This window comes from Thamnophis sirtalis, unplaced genomic scaffold, assembly GCF_051295495.1.
Source record: "Thamnophis sirtalis isolate CommonGarterSnake01/CBP01778 unplaced genomic scaffold, rThaSir2_p1.2 scaffold_3, whole genome shotgun sequence".
Classification (NCBI taxonomy): Eukaryota; Metazoa; Chordata; class Lepidosauria; order Squamata; family Natricidae; genus Thamnophis; species Thamnophis sirtalis.
This window is the reverse complement of record NW_028261383.1, coordinates 142,304,911-142,327,829: the sequence shown is the minus strand read 5'-3', so window position 1 is coordinate 142,327,829 and position 22,919 is coordinate 142,304,911. Positions and strand designations below refer to the sequence as shown.

At 34.4% G+C, this 22,919-nt stretch overlaps 1 protein-coding gene across 1 annotated transcript in view; it reads left to right on the top strand.

The window, feature by feature from the left end:
• Positions 1-16,356, top strand: part of SARNP (SAP domain containing ribonucleoprotein) — a 72,294-nt gene extending 55,938 nt beyond the window's left edge. Inside the window, exons 10-11 of the mRNA XM_087710280.1 lie at positions 13,718-13,807; positions 15,316-16,356. Coding sequence (XP_087566406.1) covers positions 13,718-13,807; positions 15,316-15,357 — 132 coding nt within the window. The 3' untranslated portion in view covers positions 15,358-16,356. The remainder of the gene's footprint in view (positions 1-13,717; positions 13,808-15,315) is intronic.
• Positions 16,357-22,919: the final 6,563 nt, after the last annotated feature.

Below are 22,919 nucleotides of genomic sequence, written 5' to 3'. Positions count from 1 at the left end.
CTTTACAATACTTTTTGTTGTAGGGGAAATAGGAATTGGGAGTATTACGTAGGACATCTTGAGTTGTACAAAATAAAGGTGGGATATCAGTCCAATATAAAATAAAAACAAAATGTTTTGAGCTATATCAGAATAATTAAACACTGCATTCTACAGTAAGACCTTTATAACAGCTGTCAAGCATAGAAGCAATAGTATTATACTGGGAATGGTTTGTTACCCCTAATTTTACTGAACAACTTAACATCATTGAGGAAACACACATTTTGTTTTATTTTTGTGTGCACCCGCTCACAACCAGCAAACTAATGTGTGAAGCTGACTAGGCTAAGGACACTAGCCAGATGAATACCTGGTAGGCAGATTTCCCCCCCCCCCCCTATTTTCCTCCCCAAAGGCTAAGGTGTGTCTTATGCTCCAAAAATACGGCACATATCAGGTAGTATAGCCATGCAAAACTTTGGAGGGGTGTTTCTCATGTATGAAGCTTCAGATTAGGCACTCCCTCAAAGGGTTAAGATCCCCCAGCTTCTAAGAGTGAAATAGCCAAGTTTCTGTGACTTGCTCTTCTGAGCATTTTCTTGCAGCAGTAGCTGGAGTCCTTGTTTGACTTTAACAAATACTCTGGGACTGCTTGCAGTTGCCCTGAAGACAGCTATCTATCTGTGAACTACTTCAGTGTGCATTGAAAGTCTTCAAGGCTGGGTAACTTTGGTAAATAATTCGGGCAAGAGGTGTTGAAGCCTATAGTCATTTTTGGTTGGGAGACAGTAAGAAACTTATCTGCAGTGCTTGCCAACCAGCGTTCCAGGTTGGGTGACTGCATGTACACAGCACTGCCTGTGCACACATGCACAGAGCCTGCTGGAGCTGCCTCTGCATGTGACAGGCATCATCCAGGCTGTAAGGACTCTTCCCCCCCCCCACAGCATTGGACCAAAGCATTTTGAGCCCACCAAAATAATTTCATTGAGGTGAATTGGGTGGGCTCTTCCCTTTTGCAAATTAAGCACATCATCTCCACAGCCTGAATGCCTTTGTTCAAATGAATGTAATTTATTTCTCACTATTCTCTTACCTAGTACAATCTCATCTCACTGGTCTCTTTTCTTTCTTTCTCTTTACTACTTCTTCATGCTTTTTTAAATTAATAAATGTTTTGTTTTGGATTTTTTGGCAGTGGAAAGGATCATGTAAACATAAGCTTAAATTCCTCTACAACATTAATACTAAAAGCATCAAAATGGGACCAGGAAATTTGGCAGCTCAAATCAGAATTAGAATAAAGACTGAAAGTTCTAGTTTCTGTTGCATTTAGCACACATCAATTTGTGTGTAACATGTTTACCAGTTAAATTTAACCCTTTCATCCTTGTAATAAAGGTGATTTGAAATATTAATCAAAAAAAATTATAATAGCTTCCTAATATTTTTAATTTCTCAAAAGTAAAAATTGTAATTAACAAGAGGTTCTCTATTAATGTACATTTTTGTAGTAAAATAAGAACATAAACTGTACACTTTTAACTGTACAAAACTAATTAAAGTTCTTTATGGGCATTTTTCTATTCTCCCACTCTTAGTTTTAGTTTTAGTTTTAGTTGTACTCCAAAGCATGTACCAGTCAGATCTAAACGTTTATTACTGCAGGGTGCTTCATTCCCTTAATTTATGTTCTCTATGCTGACAAGAGTGAGCTAATGCAACTAAAAGTTTCTGTCTCAGAATCTTTTAAAAGGTTATCCAGTTTTTTTGTCAACAGTCACCTCAATGGCATATTCATTTTTAAAAAAAAATATAGCTGAAAAAAGACAACCAACTGAGAAGAATAAAAAATATAACACAATGGTTGTGAAACAATGCTTTCTTTACATTATAACTCCTGGCTGCATTATTTTTGATAACTGGTTTTATGACAAAACACTATATACCTAGGACATCTGGAATGAAATAATTTGATAGCACTTTTCTGCATGTTTATTTTAAAATAATAATTCTTTCGTCATTGTCTTTTAGTTTTCCATCACAATTGACCAATGCTTCTCATTTATAGGATCATTAACAGGTCCTTCATCTATTGTGCCACTCAATCAATTCAATAGGGTCTCGATAAAAGATGTGATGTACATTTAAAGTGAATCTCCACATGTATTGACTACATGCAGGGAGTTCAATTATACACGTAATTATACACGTAATTTCTTTTGCTATGTCATGGTATTTGTGTATTGCATGACCCGTGATCCTGGGGTGGGGGCGGAGATGTTCAAGGATTTACTGACAGGTGTCTGGCAGCATCCCCCCACATGCAAAAAAAAATTCCCTTTTAATTTGAAGTTCTGCTCACCTTTAATATATCTATCCTATGACTGCATTACCCTTTCTCTAATTACATCTTCAAATGCAAGTCCAATAGTAATGGATATATATGAGCCTTGAAAAATAGATATGTATAATCCTTACACACTTCATTTATTCACCTTTTCTGCACTAATGATGTTGCCTAGTCTGGTAATGATATGTTTGCAACCTGCATATCAAATCAGACAATTTTTAACAACATAACAGGGAAGTCATAAGTATAAAGTATTTTCAAAAACATAGGCTAATATTTGTCATGGTTAACCTGATCTGTACTAATATCTTTGGTAAATTAAATAACTGTGACAAAATTGAGCCCTAAGCCTACCACAGAATATATTTTTAATTTTAAAATATTCAAATACTATAGAAAGGCTTTGTTGTGTTTTCGCCTGCACCTGAGATATGTCTCTTTGACTGTTCCACATGGCATTCCTTATATGTGTTTCATCCTCTGATGTCTAGGTCAAAGAATGCTTTTCAACTACAGAATTTAAACGCTGGGAGTTGCAGGTGTGCTCTTAACACATGGCTGTGACTTTTTTTGTGCCTCACTCCCCTGCTGATCCTGTTTGGAGCAAGCATAAACTTTTATCTGTGAAGGCCTTGGTATTTTGACACAGAGCTTTCAGAACTGCTGACTCTCAGAACTTTGCCCTTTTACAAATCCAACACCTCAGACAATTTTGATCTTTTAAGCTTTCTGTTTTTCTTGGCTTATATTTTTGTGCTAAGTAGAGAGAGTTTAGGAAATAAAAGAAGGAATAATGAAGGTAATATTCATAATATTCAACTTCCTGTATTTGAATAAATTCTTAATTTATATAATCCAATAATGAAATGTATGAACAAATATACCTATCTAATTTTTTATAGCAAACATAGGTTGCACAATCATTTGTCTACTATATAGATAAATCTTTGACCAACAAGCATTCAAAATTCTTTAGGCCTATATGAAATAGCAAATTAAAATGCTTTTTCAAACTGAGGTGAAATCAAATATTAATTATAGTGTCTTGCCATCTTGCATTATGTAAGCAAATATGTCACATTTTAAAATCAAATTGTAATGTGAACTTATCAGTTGTCTTGATATAAATAGCCATGAGCTTCCTTAACATGGTTCCCAAATACAGCTTCATTTCCAAATATCTTTTGAATTCTAGAAAAGATTATTTTAGTGTATATTCTTGTTCACATATATAGAATTCTTCGTGAAGCATATTTTATGAAAGAATGAAAATAACTGGGTAACATTTTACTTTCTCCTGATCTTTAAATTAAGAGCTTTGTTTGACTGATCCTAAAAGAGGAAAGGTAGTCACATATGGGCATTTCGTGGAACAGAGTAGATATATCATCATAGCCTCTTGATTTTGCCTGTCCCATTGTTCATAGTGTATGTGCAGTGTGCAGTTCTTGATGAATATTTTGCCAAAGTATTATCTAGGACCATAAAAGTGAAGAGTAATCTGTTTCACTAAATGCATATACTATTTCTGTCACTCCAGTTCCACCTACATGTTTACCATTTACTATTGTTCATATAGCTGATGCACACACACACATAATAGTGTCCACTAGGGAAAAGAGCAAGAACATATAAATATGTTGGGATGAATTTCAAAAAGATGGTGGGTGACAGCTGTGTATCTGAAGATTAGAGTGTTTTGAAGAACAAAACTATCAGTTGCTGTCATTCACCCTCTGGATATGAAATTGGAAGCCAGCTACTCGTGAGTGTTTCATAACCTTTACCTTTTGGAGGTCAAGGCCATGCCATCATTAATCTACCATCGCCTGAAAGCCTGGAGGCTCTGCTTTTCATCCTATCATCCGTCATGCTGCAGTGGAGATAGAGGAGTAGTGGCCAGAAGGGTTCCTTTTTATATATATGCTCTCCCATTGGCTTGTAAAATTCAATTCTTAATAATGTCTTGTGGTTTTTTAAAGGGCACCTGAAAAAAATGGTTCAGAGTTCTTTTTTCTTTTTTCTTTTTTTGCATTACTTATAATTGCATTTATTTGCAGAGTACATAACTGATGTGTTGAAGTTGATTTTGTACTGTTGATTTGATACTAATTTATTATGGGAAGAACAAGATTTATCTCAATGCTAACTACAGCTTATTACTAAGAAATGAGACCAGTGAATTTCTTAATCTTTGAATAGAGAGAAAATTTTGAGAGTAGAAAATAATAATTCTGTATGATTTACTACTGTATGATTATTTTACTGTATTACTGTGTCATCATAAAGTTGGGAAGCCTTATAAATTTCTAAAAGAAATAATTCAGAGTAACAAGCTACACAAAACATTCATAAATTCTTACTGTTTATTTTTAGGTTACATTTAAAACAATTCTTACATTGGGGAGAGTGAGCTGCTATTATTATTATTGTTATTGTTATTTATTTGCCTAGGCTTAATTGAAATGATGCTTTTTCATTTGGGTAGCTAAACTGAGACTCTGGATTGTGCAATTTATTTTCCTAAATAACTTTATTAAATTTCTATATGCGGTAATTCTCTTTGCTATAAGAACTTGAATTAGAATTAGTAGTCGTGTTTTGTACTTTAATAATAATACTGCGGCCCACTTTCAGATCCTGATCCGTTCAGAACCAGGCCACATAAGTGTTGGGTGGGCACACATAGTCCCATTCGCATGCACAGAACCATCCACCACCACCCAGTCCACAAAGCCAGAAAGGTTGAGGACTGCTGCTTTAATATATATAAATCATTAACCATCTGGGAGGTCTTCTCTTTCAAAAGTTACTTGTACCAAGTAGTTGTTTTATATTTCAAATGATCATTGATAATTATAATTTATTCTCTGTATTCTACAAGATCAGTACTTAAAGTACAGATAACTGACTTAACTACAGAGCAGTCAGAGGCAACCAAAATAATGAACAGTTCCTGAATTATCTATGCATAATTTCGATTATTTTTTTTAGAAGATTGTAATTGTGGAGTCCTTAGTGATTATTTGCTTGCGTAGTTTACCTGACTAGGTTACATCACCAGTGCCAGTTGCTGTGAGGTTTGTTTCCTGTTTATATACAATACCCCTGCCTGGGTTGGGTAGGGTGTGATTTACTCTTTAGTTAGTTCCTTGATTAGAGTACTGTTTTATTTTATGGATTGTTTGTCTGGTGTTAATTCTGCTCATCTGGGTGTTGGCTGCTCAAAAGCCTAAAGAAGGACCAAACCATCATTATCCTGCAGCAGACACAAGCCAAATCACAGTTATTGTGGACAGATCATAATACATACAAAAGAGGCATAGAATTACTGGAAGACAAAGAAACTTATATCCCAGTAAACACCAACCCAATATAGAAAGTAGATAGCCTGATGAAGAGAAGCCTTAATAATCTAACACACACACACACACACACACACACACACACACAATCACAGCAGGCATCAATTAGCAATCAGAAAACATGATGGCACTTCTTAATTTCATAACTCATGGACAGAGTCAACCATACTAGAGCATCCTACACTAAGCCAAATGCTACAGAATTTCTGGAAGCTTGGCAGTCAGTGAAATCAGTCATCAAGAGACACATAGAGATAAACCACATTTAAACATCATTCAAAAGAAACAATAAAAAAGCCAACACCAAAATAATCAAAGAGCAATATTCTAATCAAGGAAGTAGTTGAGAAAGTGGGACTTTCATCCTAACCCTAACTCCATCTTGATTTTATCTGGTATATGATGGCTAGATATTTCTGAACCGCATTCAAGATCTGTTATCCTATTCTACAACAGTATTTCATTGTATAAACATTGCTGGATTTTGTGCTGCTTCTGTTTTTATATATCATGGTATTTTATATATACCTTGAAACACTGACATGATAGTGAATGTATTGACTGCCAAGATGAGTGGTGTCCATCAGGGAAGGTCAGTATATAGTTTGGGAGCACTCTCAAATGCATCATTGTCATTGAAATCACAGGAGGCCCCAGTGGTTAGAAGACATCGGTTACACAACTTTGCAGTATTCTAAATACAGTTAGGTAGCTAACAAAGACTAGTAATCAAAAGAGACTTGTTTTGTCATCTGTACTGGCTTCTAATTGGTTGTGGCTTCCAGCCAACACTTGCATTTTCCAAAAAATGCTATAACTAAAATGTTGGGAAAATTTGGGAGAAATATAAATGTCTTAATGAATCTATTTTATTTTTATCCAACATTGGCCTGATCTCCCCCCACTCCCATTTCTAGAGTGGGGTTTAAGGGGACAAAATAGGGACTTAGATCTTCTAAGGCCTAAGTATCAATTTTTCCCTTTAGGTGTGCTCTCTTATACACAGACACACACACAGAGTTTAGTAACACTTTAAATTCTGATCTGAGGATCAAGTTAGTATGCTGAGGATTTTGTTTAAAAATTATACATGCCTGCCTTGTGATAGCAGCTTTTAAATTTTTGTTTCTTCTTGTCACTCAGAATATAAATACTATATAATTAACAATCCAGATAAATTCACATTGTGCCTTTTTTGCCCAAAGGACTCTATGATGTATTTAAAATATTTAACCTATTCTATTTTATATTATATAATGAAAAAAGGATGCTATTCACTTGTATTCTGTGCTTTTCTCACTGGAAAGCTATTATATCCTAGCCTTGATGGGTAATAGAAAAATGTTGCTTTCATTAACTTTGAGAATTCAGTAGGTGTAACAATATTATTATCTTCCATAGAATTTTTTGTAAAAATTGTGAATTTTTTTTTAAATTTAGCAGAATTTGATGTTGTACAACAACAGCTTGGAAACTGGGAGACTAGGAGTTCTAGTCCTGCTTTAGGGAGAAAGCTAACTGTGTGACCTTGGGACAGACACTCTTTCTCGTAGGAAATGGTAAACTACTTCTGAAATCTTGCCAAGAAAAAATGTGGTAGGAACTGGTCCAGGCAGTCACCAGTCATCTTTATTATTAACCATAATAAAGATTTAATTTGAACACTGACTTGACATCACAAAAATGTCAGTTCTAGTCAATATAAGCATGAAATTAATATTCCTGAATAAATTGTTAAATAGGTGCAACATTTCAGATCTGCTTGAGCATCAGTGCTTCAGAACACTAGAGCGAACTTTGGTCTACTATTACCCTACTACTACCCTTCTAGCACTGATGATGTTGCTTTGTTGGTAATGAGAGGTCTGCAAAAAAACAACCAAGCTCAGAGAGCACCAAGGACCCCACAGTTCAGCTCTGAGCTATAAATACTCTATAGTTATTAAACTGTTGTATTTGTTTCCAAGTTTATGCGGTGCAGCCAAAAAACAACAACAAACTACCCTATAGCAACTGCACTATCCTGGAGAAGTGTGGCTAGTTTAATGAGTTGGAGGATGGATTGCATTTGCGTTCCCTCTGTTCTGAATCCAAACCATTTTACAGCTTTGTTATGTATATTAGCCTTCTCTGTCATTCAAAGTGCTTGTGTTCTTTTGGAGATTCTTAAATATGTATACAAGGCTGTCTGGATGTTTTCTTTGTGTTATTAATATAACTTAGTAAAAGGTTTCCTAGTTAATTTACTATTATTTAAAGTATGTTTTGATCAGACACCCTCCCCCCCCCAAAAAAAACCAACAATGTCAGCTCTTCCTACTGACTTGTATGGTAAGATAGAGAAGATGGGGGGGGGACAAAATTTGGGCACCAATTCTTAAAATTATGTTGAATAATTTCAGCAAAAGTAATGAAATGGCACTATTTTTCTCCTGTTGCCTAATGGAATTGCCATTGCTTGTTAAAAATGATGGATGAACCAAAGGCAGTAGATCTTTCAGCAAAGTTGATGGAATGATTCTGCTTCATCTGTTTTGTTTCTCTACAGTAATAACCTAATAGTTTACAGAGAGCTTATTTGGAGGAGTGGCCAGGTGACTGTGAGTTCTAGGCCTCCTTTAGGCATGAAAGCCAGTGGGATGATATGGGCCAATCACTCACTCTCAGCCCAACCCACCTCACAGGGTTATTCTGCGAAAAATCGGAGGCAAGAATTATAAGATACAGGTAGTCCATTTGTTCAGTGGCTGCTTGAAATTACAATAGTGCTGATGAAGGGACTGCTGACCCATGCCTGAAATCATGGCTGTTATAGTGTCGCCATAATCATGTGATTGTGATTTGGGCTCTTGGCAACAAATGCACACTTACGAGTCTTTGCCAAAGCCCTGCAATCTTCACTGTTAACTTGCCCAGAAAGTTAATGGGAAGCCAGTAACTGCCACCTGCCAAAAAAAATCCCTCTTTTTCTCTAAGGGGGCTGGCTCTGAAAAACTGATCCATCCCCAAATCCAAACAGATTTTTAACTATTTCTCAATTGGTGTGGATGCAGATCTTCCATCCATAGTTCCCTCATATGTTTCATATATCTCTTGTTCTTTGCAGTAGCATTCTGTCAATTGGGGGGGGGGGGGTGTTGTCTCATTCATGAATGGTTTGTTCCAATAGCCCACTTCCTGTCAGGTTGTCCCAATTCTCCAACATTTGATGCAGAATTTGTTAATCTGGGCAATGTTCAAACCACCAAGACTGGTTTATGTCTGGTGAAAGATTAGGAGGTCTCAGCCTAAGGACCATTACTGGTAAGGTAGATACTGGCCAGGATTTGAAGCCCGAGACCTTGAAGAAGATGGTAACTTCTATGTTGTCCTGATAATAGTCTTAAGATTCAGAAAAGCAGATTCCACTTGGATACTAGGGAAAACCTTCTAAAGTGTGATAATTATAGCAAAGAAACAAGAATCATGGAATAAACTATTATTTAGGAAATCGTGTAGTTGAAGGGAGAAATCCTTGCTGCTGAAATCCCATATGTGTCTCGCATTTCATTATTAAGTTTCCATCAACTTTCAGAATGTTTACTCTTCCCAGAAAATATTTTTAAATAAAGAGGCTAAAAGTTGATTAATATACTTTACAATGCCAGTTACCATATACATAATACAAATGTTCAGTTTTCCTAACACATTGATTTTTTTAATAAAACGATGGAATAGTCTGGAGACTATGAATGCTAGGCTCTATGCCATATTTCAGGTTTCAGATTCCTATTAGAATAAGTGGGATTGTTCTTCAAAGCTTTCTGCATGAACAGTACAAGAAGAAAACATTAATATCACAAGCCTCAAAAAATGTATCATTTCAGAAGAAAGGTCAGCTTCCACCCCCACTTCTCATGCACAAATGCCCACGTGCACATTCAAGTGTGCCCCAGGGCTATAGCAAAGCTTGATAGATGCTGAGATAGAAGTGTTTTGATAGAGGTAATTTTCCTCAGATGGGTTTCAGCACCCCATGAATCAAAACCTGTCAGTGAGGAGCTAAGGATGGAGTGAAGTTTATTGTAACATGTTTGCATCTGACACTAGTATGCTAGGGGGTCAAGTGAGGGAGATCATTAGAACCATGTTGATTTAGTGGGATTGTTACACACTTTCCCTTCAGGCAGCGAGTGGGGGCGGGGTGATTATAAGGGCTCACTAGAAAAATAAATAAAAAGCTCACTACAGCCCCTTCTGTGCCCCATTATATATGTTCATTCATTTAAAGTTGTGGTTTGGCTATTTTTTTCTTAAATGTTCTTTTGGCTTTGACGATACAACACAGTTACCATCCTTGACCTAAACAAATGTGGTTTGGGAAAGATTAATGCTATATTGAAATATATGTAAAATACATGTTTAGTTTTGATAAGCATTTCCATTACATTGTGTATATTTTCCTTGTAGAGTTGGAAATAACCAAAAATTTAATGTTGGTTGGTTGGTTATACCTGCAGATTAATCTTTGTTGAAGAAATACATTTTATTCATATATATTCATATATTTTAATGGCAGTACATACACAGTAGCTCTGTAAAATAAATAAAAAGGATACTATATTTCACTTTTTATATCCATTTACGAGCAAACAGAAGTATGCTATATAAAACATCCCTTAGGAATGCCATTAAATACAGGCAGTGCTTTTCCCTCTCCTTTGTTTCATCTTTTTCCCTTTATTTTAAAGTACCATATGTCTTTGTTAACTTAATAAGTTATCAATTAGAAGAAAACCCTTTAAGCAGGAAATATCAAAGTTAGATTTGTATGTAAAGTAACGACCTTTATCTGCATAAAACAGAGATGCACAACCTGAGATCAAGAATTGTATTTTTCTTCCCCGGGTTCCCCAAACGTTATTATTGGAGATTAATTTTTTTAGCTATATTTATTTTTAAAAAGGTTGAAATGTAAATCAAAAGAAACCAAATTTTGTTTGTTTTTTTCCCCAGCAAATACTTAATAGTTTTCAGAATGCTCTCCCTTGTCCCCACATATCTCTCAACAATCCACTGTTTTCCTGACTTAGAAGAAATCCTTTGGGATATATTGTTTAGCATAATGAAACTAAATGTACGTATTTTTGCCCTACCTTAAAATTAAAAAAGGCAGTTTCTATTGTTTGGGCAGTTAGATAGGTTTTTTTAACAAAAAAACTCTAAATAGAAAACGTTTCATTATTCTTTTTGGCATTCTTAGCCAAACTATTATAGGTCCCAAAATATTCTATGTCATATCTAGAAAGACTAGCCTAGAGATCTGTCTATATGGTCACTAAGCATTGATGCTGACTTGACAGCACATAGTCAAATCAATTAATCTATGAAAGTTAAGTATTAACTTAAAATAGAAAATACATGTTGTTATAAACCTGGGACAAATAATTTCAGTCTGGAATTTCAGCTGGATTATTTGAAGCAGAAATATCCTAACCACAGAATATTTTGATGGTTCCTGGTTTGGGCCAGAACAAAATCTGCAAGAATTTTATAGGACAAGTTAGGCAAGGCTGGTGTTTCACATAATCTTTCCAATTGTTTTCCATTTGGATTTTTCCTTTTTCTAACTTCTGTTATTCACTGCCAGTATCCTGGAATTCCAACACAATATATCCAATGCCACTTGCTTTCTCTACCTCCATTTAGTTGTTCCTTTTCCCCTTGATTTCAAGTACGGCACATCTAACCTATATAGACATCACTTCCCAGCAGCTTCATTTCCCTTATCTCCCCTTGGTTGCTATTACTATTGAATTCAAGAGTGGTATATCCAATCTATTTCTCTCCCCCCCCCACCTTTCCAGCTACTGCTTTTGCCTAGTTCCACTTCAATACTGCTGCTAACCTTGCTTACTTCCCATGGATCCCCAACTCCAAAGCATTTATGCCTAGAACATACTTTTCAGTTTTGAATTACATATGCATAATATTTCAGTCCCGATTTGGACCTCCCCCTCAACTAAATCATTTTTCTAACATTGGAAAATAAAATCTGATGAAGATGTTGACACAGAGTTAAGACAGGAGCCATTCCAAAGATAGAAGTGTATAGAAAGGATTTATACCTGTTCATATACATTGTTGCTATTGTCTGAATCCCATGAGAAACTGCTGGATTTTAATTAAAATTTTCAGTTGTTACTATTACTGTGACTGATTAAGATGTTACAATTAGCAAATTTGAACTTAATTGCTGTAGTGTTGTTATTTAAGGAAATAGTCAACATAGCAAAGACAATGCTGACCCTTGCTCATGATGTAATCAGCACAACTTTGCTGATAAAAGTTGCATAATGTATCAGTGATATGAGTGAGTTTATGAGCTAATTGGTTGATAAGTGTCATTTTGCCCTTTTTTATAAATAAAGTCAATTATTAGGATGATTAAGTTCAATCAGAGAAGATATTTGCATAGATGAAATATGAAACAAAGCAAGCTTTATATAGTTATATAGTCCTGATATTTCATCAACGTTTAGTGATTTAGTGAAGACCTGGCTCTGTTGATTAAGGAGCCACTCTGTGAAATAAGCAGTCGTATAAGTTCAATCAATAATAAATACATAAAATTGTAATATAACCTAGCCAGTGACATATATCCATAATGGATATGGGAAGTTTTGCATTCAAGTGAGATTAATGAGCCAAGCAAATAAAATTAAGCATTTTATGTGGTTACATTTCCATTTCCATTCCCATCCTTTCCTTGACTCTACTTACTTCTAAGCCCCTCATTACTAAATTATCAAATAGGATAGGGAGAAGATTGAAAATACCCTGTATGAACTGGTGAGCAAAATTAGAGAAGGAAAGCAAAGTAATTGGACAATCTTGTAGAGCTGAAAATAGCACAAGAGAATTTATATGGCAAATGTATGACATAGAAGCTCTTAAAGGTTAATAGATGGCCTTGATTATTACTGTTAGGCCAAAGCCACAAACATGGTTAAAGGTTAAAAGAATAAAAAGCCCCAGGCTTACAGGAAAATCAGCTGAAGAAATCCAAAGAACCCACACCATTTATTTGCTCACTCAGGGTGGAAAATAATTGAAACAGAATTTATGAAGGCAAGTTAAGTGCCATAGAAGTCATCTAATGCAAATGCTTTCAATAATGGTAGCAAATGGATTAAATTAAAAATATGACCTGCCCAGAAATAAATTTCAGGTGCGCTATTTCTCTCATTCTAATTATTTCTTTCATGTCCTGAAAATCTTAATGATCAGATTTTGTTAAGTAATTTCTAAAGTTCTGCAAGTTTTATTTGTACTAAAATAAAAAAAAATACATCCTCTATTTTAAGGAGGTTTTTTTCTGTAGTTAAAAATGTTATAAAAGCACTTTATGCTCTCCATTGCTATATATAATTTCCTATCTTTAACAAAGTCCTAAAACACCTTAAACCTGCAAAGAAAATGATATGCTTTTAGCTTAAATTCTTAATTTTAGAGGAAAGTCAGTCTATATTTTAAAAATTATTAGTTAATAGGTCAAACTATTATCAACTTCTTTGGTTTAATAGGTGAGTACTTTGGTCCTGCTGTTGCCTGTGGATTAAAAGAAGCACAATAATATTAGGTGCTTGCAACATTCATTTCAATTTCTTTTCTTTTTTCCTTGCGGCTGTAAATAGCTAGGCAAGAGGAATTAGCATTGTATTACACATCATTGTCTCTTTCTAGTAGCAACTGACATTTTCATTGATTCTGGATTTAGCATAAAGTTTTTAATTACTAGAAAGACAATCAAAGTAGAAGGAACTTGATTAATCAGCAGCTCTGGCTGTTTCTGTGATCAACATCTTATAATTGTATATTGTCTATATTGAGAATGTCTGTTTAATGCATGCAATAACAGGTAGTTGTGAATATTCTTCTATCAATTGTTTGAACCTCCAGGTAGCAAAATAAGATGATAGGAATTAAAATTATTCTATTGGTCTACATTCAAATGTGTTACTCTCTTTCTATATAGACCGAAGATGATGAAAAACTAAAAAAGAGAAAGGAGAGGTTTGGCATTGTTACAAGTTCAGCTGGAGCAGGAACTACAGAAGACTCAGAGGTAACATTTGTTATAACATCTTGGGCGCTGATACTTTTTGTAATTGAAATAATGTCAGGCACTCCACAAGATGGCACTGTGTGACTCTTATGCTTTTCTTTGCCCAGTCCCCATAGTCCCATTCAATTATTGTATACTAACTTAAATATAAATAATTTTGGATTATATCAGAAATTTTCTTTTTTCTCTCTTTAAAGATATTTTCATATTATTGCTCTGCTGGATAATTTTTGAAGAACAAAATAGTTGGAATTTCCTGTCATTAACTTCTACAATAGATATAAAACTTGGAATAGTTTAGTTTTATCTTGTATGTCTACCCTTCTGAGTTGTCCAGTTAGTTATCAACATAGATGATTTCGAATTAGGGGTTGAAGATCCAGACTAATTTTCTATCCATTGTAGAGCTTAAAAAGTGCTTTTTAAAATGTGGGATTTATGTATATCACGTGGCATGCATGCAAGATTATTTTATTGTCTCTTCCACTGTTAGAAAAACACTGCTACTGCTTTTATCTTTTTGTAAATTCTTGATGACAGGAATCTGCCATTACGTTATCAGACCTATGATTCCTTCTATTCAAAGTATGCAGGGTTGTTGTTGTTATTTTTGGTTCAGCAACTTTGTTTTTGGGTTGATTGCACTATTAAGATTTAATCTCGTCCACAAGTAGTTCTCTTGCTAAACTTTAATTTCACTTACAAAAGGGAACAATATTTGGATATTGGATTGACCCTGAGTGAGAAAGTTTATTTTCATTGGCACCTTCTGTGGGGTGCTTTTTGTTTTCCCTAGATGCAACGCAAGCATTGCTTCACAAAATGAAATAGCAGCTGTAGAATGATCTGCCTGTTCAGTTGGAGTGAAGGGGGTGGCTGGGCTGTGGTCTGAGGGATTCCATGCTTTTCCGTTAGGGCACTTAGTGAGTGTGCCTGAAACAAAAAGCTCTTTTTCTAGTATTGTATGTACTAAATGACACCTTTTCCCTGGAGATTCTTGATTAGGACTTGTGTTGCCCCCTAAGCTATTTATCGTGGTAAAAATTAAGATTTATATGCCCCTGGTGTATTGACTTAGAGGCATATCTCAAAGATGCATGAGTGTATTCAATGCATTTGACTGTGTCCCACTCGCCTTCTCTGTGAATAGAAGAGTGTTAACCCTTTGGCCTTTTACATTTCCCACCTCCTATTGCTTAGAAGGCTTTCTAAGCTTGTAAAATGGTAATTGTTCCAAGCAAAACTTTCTCATATAAACCAGCAGGATGAAGCAACTAACAGGTCACTGTATCTCATGCTTTATAGCTTAATTTCTGACTGTAGTTGGATGCCCCCATTGCAATAGGAGTGCCTCTTGTGAAACCTGATATGAAAGATGCTTTCTTAGACATATACTGTTACACTCCTTATAGACTTTCTGTTTTTCTTTATGCCAAAACCCATACTCAGAGTTGCCATTCCCTTTGGTTTTGACTTTTTTTAATTCATCTTTTAATTCCTATTTACAGGCAAAGAAGAGAAAAAGAGCAGAACGTTTTGGCCTTGTCTGATGATCTTCTTCTTAGTATTTACTTGTTCAGGGTGTATGTTTTAAACATTCTTCCATCTCTAAGGAAGAATACAGTTTCTCCCTCACACACATTTTGACTTTGTATTTCAAAGCTAGCTATTGAGTTGTGCTGTTTGCACCCTACCCCACACTCTTTCGGACCAGAAAAGTACAGAATAAAATATTCTGTTTATGTATGTTGTAACCAATTTGGATCTAATAGGTTTTTTTTAGCCATTTGTATGCAAAGTACACATTGCTTCTTCTTTTTGGAGTAGAGGCAGCTCTGCAAAGGGATTCCCCAACTACTATGAATTGTCACCTTCAGCTCCATTTAAACTTAATCAGTAATTGGGCACGCCTTGCATTTTTAGGTAGGCATTCATTGCCTAGGCATTTCAAATTTTCTATTAATTTTAGCTAAGAAATATTTTTTCTTTCATTTATAAATTCCAATCATAAAGTCAATCAGTTTCTTCTGATTACTCTTAAGCCTAGATTTTATTAAAAAGTGAAACATTTTCTCCTTGGAGTTATATGTTTACTAAATATTGAAGCTGATGAAGTTATGGAATTTTAAGATGGATCTTGCATTATCCTTTGCTAAAATATAACTTTTTACATATTGTTCAATTACAGTGTATGAGTGGCCCACAGAATAAAACAAATTGCATCCCAGTGTAAAGGTAGTAAAATTGTCATGTTCATAGCTAGACAACTTCCTACTACTATTCATAGTAAACCTTTAGAACTATGCCTCAAAACTTTTAAAATTTGTCACGAATACAGAATTTCCTCCGTTAAAAATAGTACCAAAAAATTATAAAAACAATAGGCATAAAATGATTACAAAATATTATATTCATGTTCAGCTTTTTTAAGCTTTAAATTCATAGTTGATTTTCAAATACAGTGTTCTATGTTTCTCTCTGAACTGAATGTATTTTGAATATCTGATGCTTGGTGTTTCAATTTATTAAAGACAACTACTTGGAGAAAACTTCTTGCCTTTTACATTACTATATCCTATTTCATGATAAACAAATTATTCATACCAGCTTTAGAAATTGAATGCAAGTGTAGGTGAGCAGGAATATATTTTTGGGTGATTTTGTCTTCATCTAAATGTATATCTCTTTTTTTAAACTAAAAATAGACTAAACAAATATTAATTTTTATTGCAGATCTGTATCATCCTTCATAGAAAGAAGATGTTAGGACAGTCTGTATTTTAAAAACAATCTTAATGATTTATGAGAGGTTTTATACAGTTACTGATTGACTTTTGCTTTGAATGGTAATAGGTTTGGCCTCTTTGGGAATTTTTTTTACCCTTTTTTTTTAAAAAAAAGATGATTTTCCACATATACTGTATCTCATAGTTAATTCCTTTTGTCTGAGTACATATATACATACATACATACATACATACATACATACATACATATATATATATATATATATACACATACATACATATATATATACATACATATACATATATATATATACATATATATGTGTATATATATATATATATATGTATATATGTATGTATGTGTATATATATATATGTATATATATGTATGTATGTGTGTATATATGTGTGTGTGTGTATATGTGTGTGTGTATGTGTGTATATATATATGTGTGTGTGTGTGTGTGTGTATGTATATATATATATATATATATATATATATATATATATATATATATATATATCTATCTCTAGTTGTTCGGGTTTTCTCCCGCGTAGAATTGGATATGTCTTTGCGACGTTTCGACGAAGTCACATTCGTCATCTTCAGGCTGCTGCTGATGACTACTTCAGGTTTGGTGTTTCCAGGAGTAGTCACTACTCCTGGAAACACCAAACCTGAAGTAGTCAGCAGCAGCCTGAAGATGACGAATGTGACTTCGTCGAAACGTCGCAAAGACATATCCAATTCTACGCGGGAGAAAACCCGAACAACTAGAGACCTACATACTAACACCCGCGAAAACCTCAGAAAACATATATATATATATATATATATATATATATATATATATATATATATATATATATATATATATATATCTGATCCTGCATTCATGCTTCATTTGTATTCTGAAATTAGTCTGTTTGACAGTATGCTTATGTTTTTCATTATTTAAGCCTTCTTTGAGCAACAGTCCAATGATTTATTTGCTATGTAGTAGTAGCTGTTTGTTATATATCCTAAAGTTTTGTTTAATTTTTTTTTGTGTTTTAATTTTATAACATGTATATTTTATTAATTGCTTTTTTACAATTGGGTAAAAAAACATTTGAAATGTTTTGTAGGTTGTACTGAAACCAGTACAACACTTCATTTTTGGTTTCATAATAAAACTGCTTAAGGAAATACATTCCCTGCTTCTTTGATGCATCAGAATTTGCTTTGTTGTTGTTGTTTATACTTGCTGCCATATATAACAGAGCTATAAATGATGCACACAGTGGTTGTGTCTAGTTCTTATCAAGAGAAAACCTGTTTTTGTTGGATCAGAATATTCCTATATTCCTGTTTTTAAAAACCAGGCTTTATAATTGCATAGTTTTTCTTCTAATTATGGAGCAGATTTTGTCACCAAAGAAAGTGTGACTCTTAAAGTGTTCAGTGGTATGAGGAAGTCAACCTGCATTGAAAGATTGGGTACCTTGATCAAAAACAGTAATTTTAAAAGAAATGGATTAGAACATAGGGAAGCATTTTGCTGTATGGATCTTTGGATCTTTTGCTTTGTTTTGTATCTGACCTTGACTGATCCTAGAACCTAAGTGTGTTTGGTTCAAAATGAAAGACCATCTGGGAATTTCAGGGCTACAGATTAAACTAAAAGTTGAAAAAGTATTGTGGAAGAAGGCAGTAGCAGGCTATTTCCATTATACTGATAAGAAAACTGCAAGCATATTAGTCAACCAATTTGGTGTGGTGTTTGAGATGCTGGACTAGAAAGCAGGAGACCAGGAGTTCCAGCCCTTCCTTAGATATAAAAGCTGGCTGTGTGTCAGTACCTCTCAGTACATCTCTGTACTGAATGAAAAATAGGAAGGTACTTGATGTGCATGGATTGATTATGCAAAATAAAGGTTGGATATAAATACAATAGTGAATGTGGTTATCAGAATCAGCTTTGAATCAAGGATAACTTCACCTTTATATTCAATAATGCATAATTATTTTAGGATGAACTGTCTTCTATATTACTTGTTGAAAAATAAACTCCAACATTACATTTATCTTCCTCAATTTTTTTCAACTTTGCCCGTAAAAACTGGAGTTCAAAGCAACTGCACTCTCCCCCCCCCCCCCACTTTTCTGGTCAATTAATTCAGAAGGGGTGTGTTCTGGTTCCGTTGACAACCATAATGTGCATCAAAATTGCCACTCAAAGTATGAATTCTTTAAGACTGGGTTATATTCATTTTACATGTTAACCGCTGAGGTAGTTAGATGAAAAGCAGGTATTACTGGGAGAACAACACATTCTTGATAAAGGGTGATTACTGTTCTAGTTTTTCCTACTTCCTAGCCATTGGTTTCTTGAAATGGTTTTTATTTGGAATAGTGTTACTTTAGCTTTAATGGACTGCAAGCAAAGCATTGATTTAGTCTTTGTGGTTCATTGATGGATTTTCAGATTAGAAAATATAAATCCTGATTTGGACAGATTGAGAAATAATCAAATTAAACACTCCTTTCCTGCAGTCATCCAATACTGGACACAAGCAGTCAATTTCTTGGATGCTAGCAGAATAAATTCATTTATGGTGACATGATCTCTTTTACTAACTGCTTTTATATACATTTCTTTTTACCCAGATTTAATTAATACTATTTAATATTGTGAAGTCAGTAGAAGAATTTTTGCTTTCCTTTTCTAATACAGGATATTTTTATTTATTTATTAAATGTATTCATATACAGTATATTTTTTGTTCTTTCCCTTCTGTCCATCATATCGAAGCAAAAGATTATGGATACACATTATCTCATTTTTAATGAAGAGAATAGGAGTCAGTGACAGGGGTATCCGAAAAGATAACATGCAGACTTTATCAAATCAGAATGCTTTTGCAATTCATGGCAAGCTTCTTGGTAAGGAGAAATCTACATGGCTAGATTCAGAACTATGTATGGTCAAGTATTTGTTATGGTTGGATATTTGTACTCTTATTATAAGTAAATTTTCATCTTATCATGACTGCATTCCTGGGCTTAAAATAAAATGTTTTTAGGTGTGTTGCTTAATGAAATTACCTATTTTGGCAGTAGTGCTAATATAAAAAACTCCTGGTCTATGTACTTGGTCTGTTCGGATCCTGTTAATTATCATTCAAAAAGGAATTATCTTTCAGAGGTCTTTCTTGCCATCTGTACTACTTCTGCATTGGGGAAAATATTTTAAAATGCTATCTAGTAAAAGGTGAGGGTTACTTCATTCTTTAGCAGAAAAAAAGCAGGGGATCAAGCTAATCAAACTCTGTTTAAAACACTACCTAATTTATTTTTCCTCTCTAAGCTGGGGGCCGCTCGTGACTAATTTGAGCTGAATAGGCAGATAAAAAAAGCAGTAGGCATACAATGAGCGGCAGAAAGTGTGGGAAAACCAGGAAAAGAAAGGGATGTCCAAGACTTGCAGTGTGAGAGCTACGGAAGACTATGTAGCACCCACGTTCAGCATGGTCACTTTTCAAAAATAGACACTAGGACTCTAAATGCAATAGGTCTAACTATAGGTCAGAAAGGAGAATGATTATAATTTGTCCTTCATAACAAAATAGAAAATATGTGTTTTTCCCAATTGCATTGTTGTATTTCCCCCCCATTGGCCTCTCGCCCACCCTTCCAGCCTTTGGTGGATGGGTTTGAAATTTGTTTGTAACAAAAAGAGAAAAGCATCTTAGATGTCTGCCAGGAAGGAGTTGGTTAAAAAGAAATATATTTCCTTTGCTCCCTGCCCCCTTGCTGAGTTCTAACACAATTTTATCTCTGGAAGTAGATAAAATGAAGTGATTTCACATCCAAAATTCTGAACATCTGCAATTCAACTTAGTCCCCTTCTACTTTGGAAAGAACTAAAAGCTAATTTTATAGGTACATAACTATTAAGATCACATGTAGAAACTACCTTTCTTCTCTTTTGGGGGGGGGTATTTTGAAAAGCATGATAGGAAAAGCACATACAACCATGATTTAAGAAGTATAGTTCAGAATTGTGGCATTAGTGCTACAAGATTTTAGAGAATGCAACTCATTACACTGCCCTAGGGTAAGGAGATGAGATTTGCTTTAAGCCTGCAATGATAAATATGTGTATTGGAGAATGAGTCACATAGGACATAATTTATTTTTCCTGGCAATGCATACCCAGGATTTTGCTGTATGTAACAAGGCATGTTGATTTCACTGCAGAAGGAACTTGATTTAACAATATTATTTAATTGACATATTTGGCATTCAAACAATTTTTTAGAAAATTATTAAGATGATTTCAGGACTGATTTTAATATGAAACTACATTGGTTACTTTGATGTTGCATAGAAGATTGATAAAAGTGATTGATATTTTTAGGCAAATGTATTCCACTTACTCTTAATTGGATTGCATTAAACGGGTATAAGTCTGGGAACATTTTTATTCAATGGAAACATAATATAAATATATGTACGGTATTATTCTGTGGTCTGGACATTGTTATTCAAGTTTAAATAATATCCAATCTAAACAGTTGCTGTGCACTTGTATAAAGGCTACTTTCAAAGATTTTTAATGTCTGCTATTTCAAAAACGTAACTGCAAATTCATTTACTATAGGCCTGAGGATGTTGACAAGTTACAATTCCCAGTACTCTATAAAGTTAATGATGACATATTTATGTAAAACGTTTATATAACCATCCATCTTATGTCAAACTGTAGAAAGTTCCCAATCAATAATTAAAACAATGTCAATAATAATATAATACAGATATCTATTGAAACTATAAACATTTTTAAAAAACTGGACACTAAGTTAAGGTTCTAACATAAAGTCCTCTATTAAATCCTTTTGTCCATTTTATTCTATACCAGCCAGGTCTTCAGAGGTTTTTGAGCTGAGGAGGGCAGGGCCTGCCATAGAAAAGACATGCTTCGTAGATCCCATAAGATGGCAGTATTTAAAGGAAGAGACTAGGAGTGTGCCCATCTTAACTGACTCAGTGGGTAGATGACTTCAGGGAGACATGGTCCCACAGATTACCTGGCTCTGTGCTATATAGGGCTTTGCAAAGTCCTTGAAAAGCTTGCAGTTTTTCTCTCTTATGCTCCACATATGCTGAGAGTTGCATACAGTGAAATCTGTTAAGAATTTTTTTTGGCGGGTGGGGAACCAATTGATGAAGTTCTATCTCAATAGTTTTAGTCTGCTGTTATACTGGCCGGTTTCCAAGCAGAATTCAAAACATGGGATTTTAATGAAGCTTTGCTTTGTTGATGATGTGAAGAAATGTCAGCTTTCATATCAGTGTTTATATTACCATCAGGGAGACTCCTCTACATATCCCTGTCAAAGTAAGGAAGTTTGCACCTGGAGTTGGATTTTTTTTCCCCTCAAGGAGACTTAATGTGCCCTATTTTTTCAGCATCTTCTAGGCTTTTGCTCGTTAAGTTGTAATTCAGCAGTTCAACTGTTTTTAATTTAGCTGTGTTGAATTCAGTTGTAATGGTATTAAAGTAATATCTTGTCACAAAACTTCACAGGTTGATAGATTATTCAGAAATACTTCAACCAATACATGAGGATTATAAACAATTAAGTAGATTATGTCTAGTTTTTACATAGAGTAGAGTTTTTGTAACAAAATGTTGCAAAGTTTGATAACCACTGTGATTCACTCAGTATATAATCCTTTCCATCTTTGTTGGCTTGTTATTCCTTGGCCCAGTTCAAGAAGTTGCTATGGCCCGAGAAGCTCTGCATGATATGGAATTTGAATCCTCAGAGGACCATTTTTTCACTTACATAAATAATTTTAAATCATCCAATAGAGTCCCTTTATCAAGTGTCTTTGTCTATCAGAGGTTTGAACAGCAGTTACAGAAATGGGGGCATTCTCCATTTAAAATTCAATCACACAAGGGCTTCCTCTCCTTAATTCTTTTTCAGGGTTGATGAGGGAGCACTTTGGGGCAATTTTTCAACCAAAGTAAAAATCCTGCTGCAGATCCAAGAAGGATTCTGAGGATTGGACATCAAAACTATTTCTTTGCTCTCCCAGAAAGAGAGCTTATCATTATGAAGACCCTGTGATCTTCCTATTCCTAGGTGTTTGCTGTCAGGTACATGACATTAATTGTTCCGAGGTATTTAAAATAATTCAGGTTTCAAGTAAAACCCCACTTTGGCGCTAAGAGAACATATATGAGATTTTATTACAGCTCCCTGAAAAATTCTTAAACTTTTGCTGTGTCAATATATTTTGGTAAAGAATCTTCATAATTACCATTCAGACATATGGTAATATTTGTATTAAAATTTAATATCACTGAACT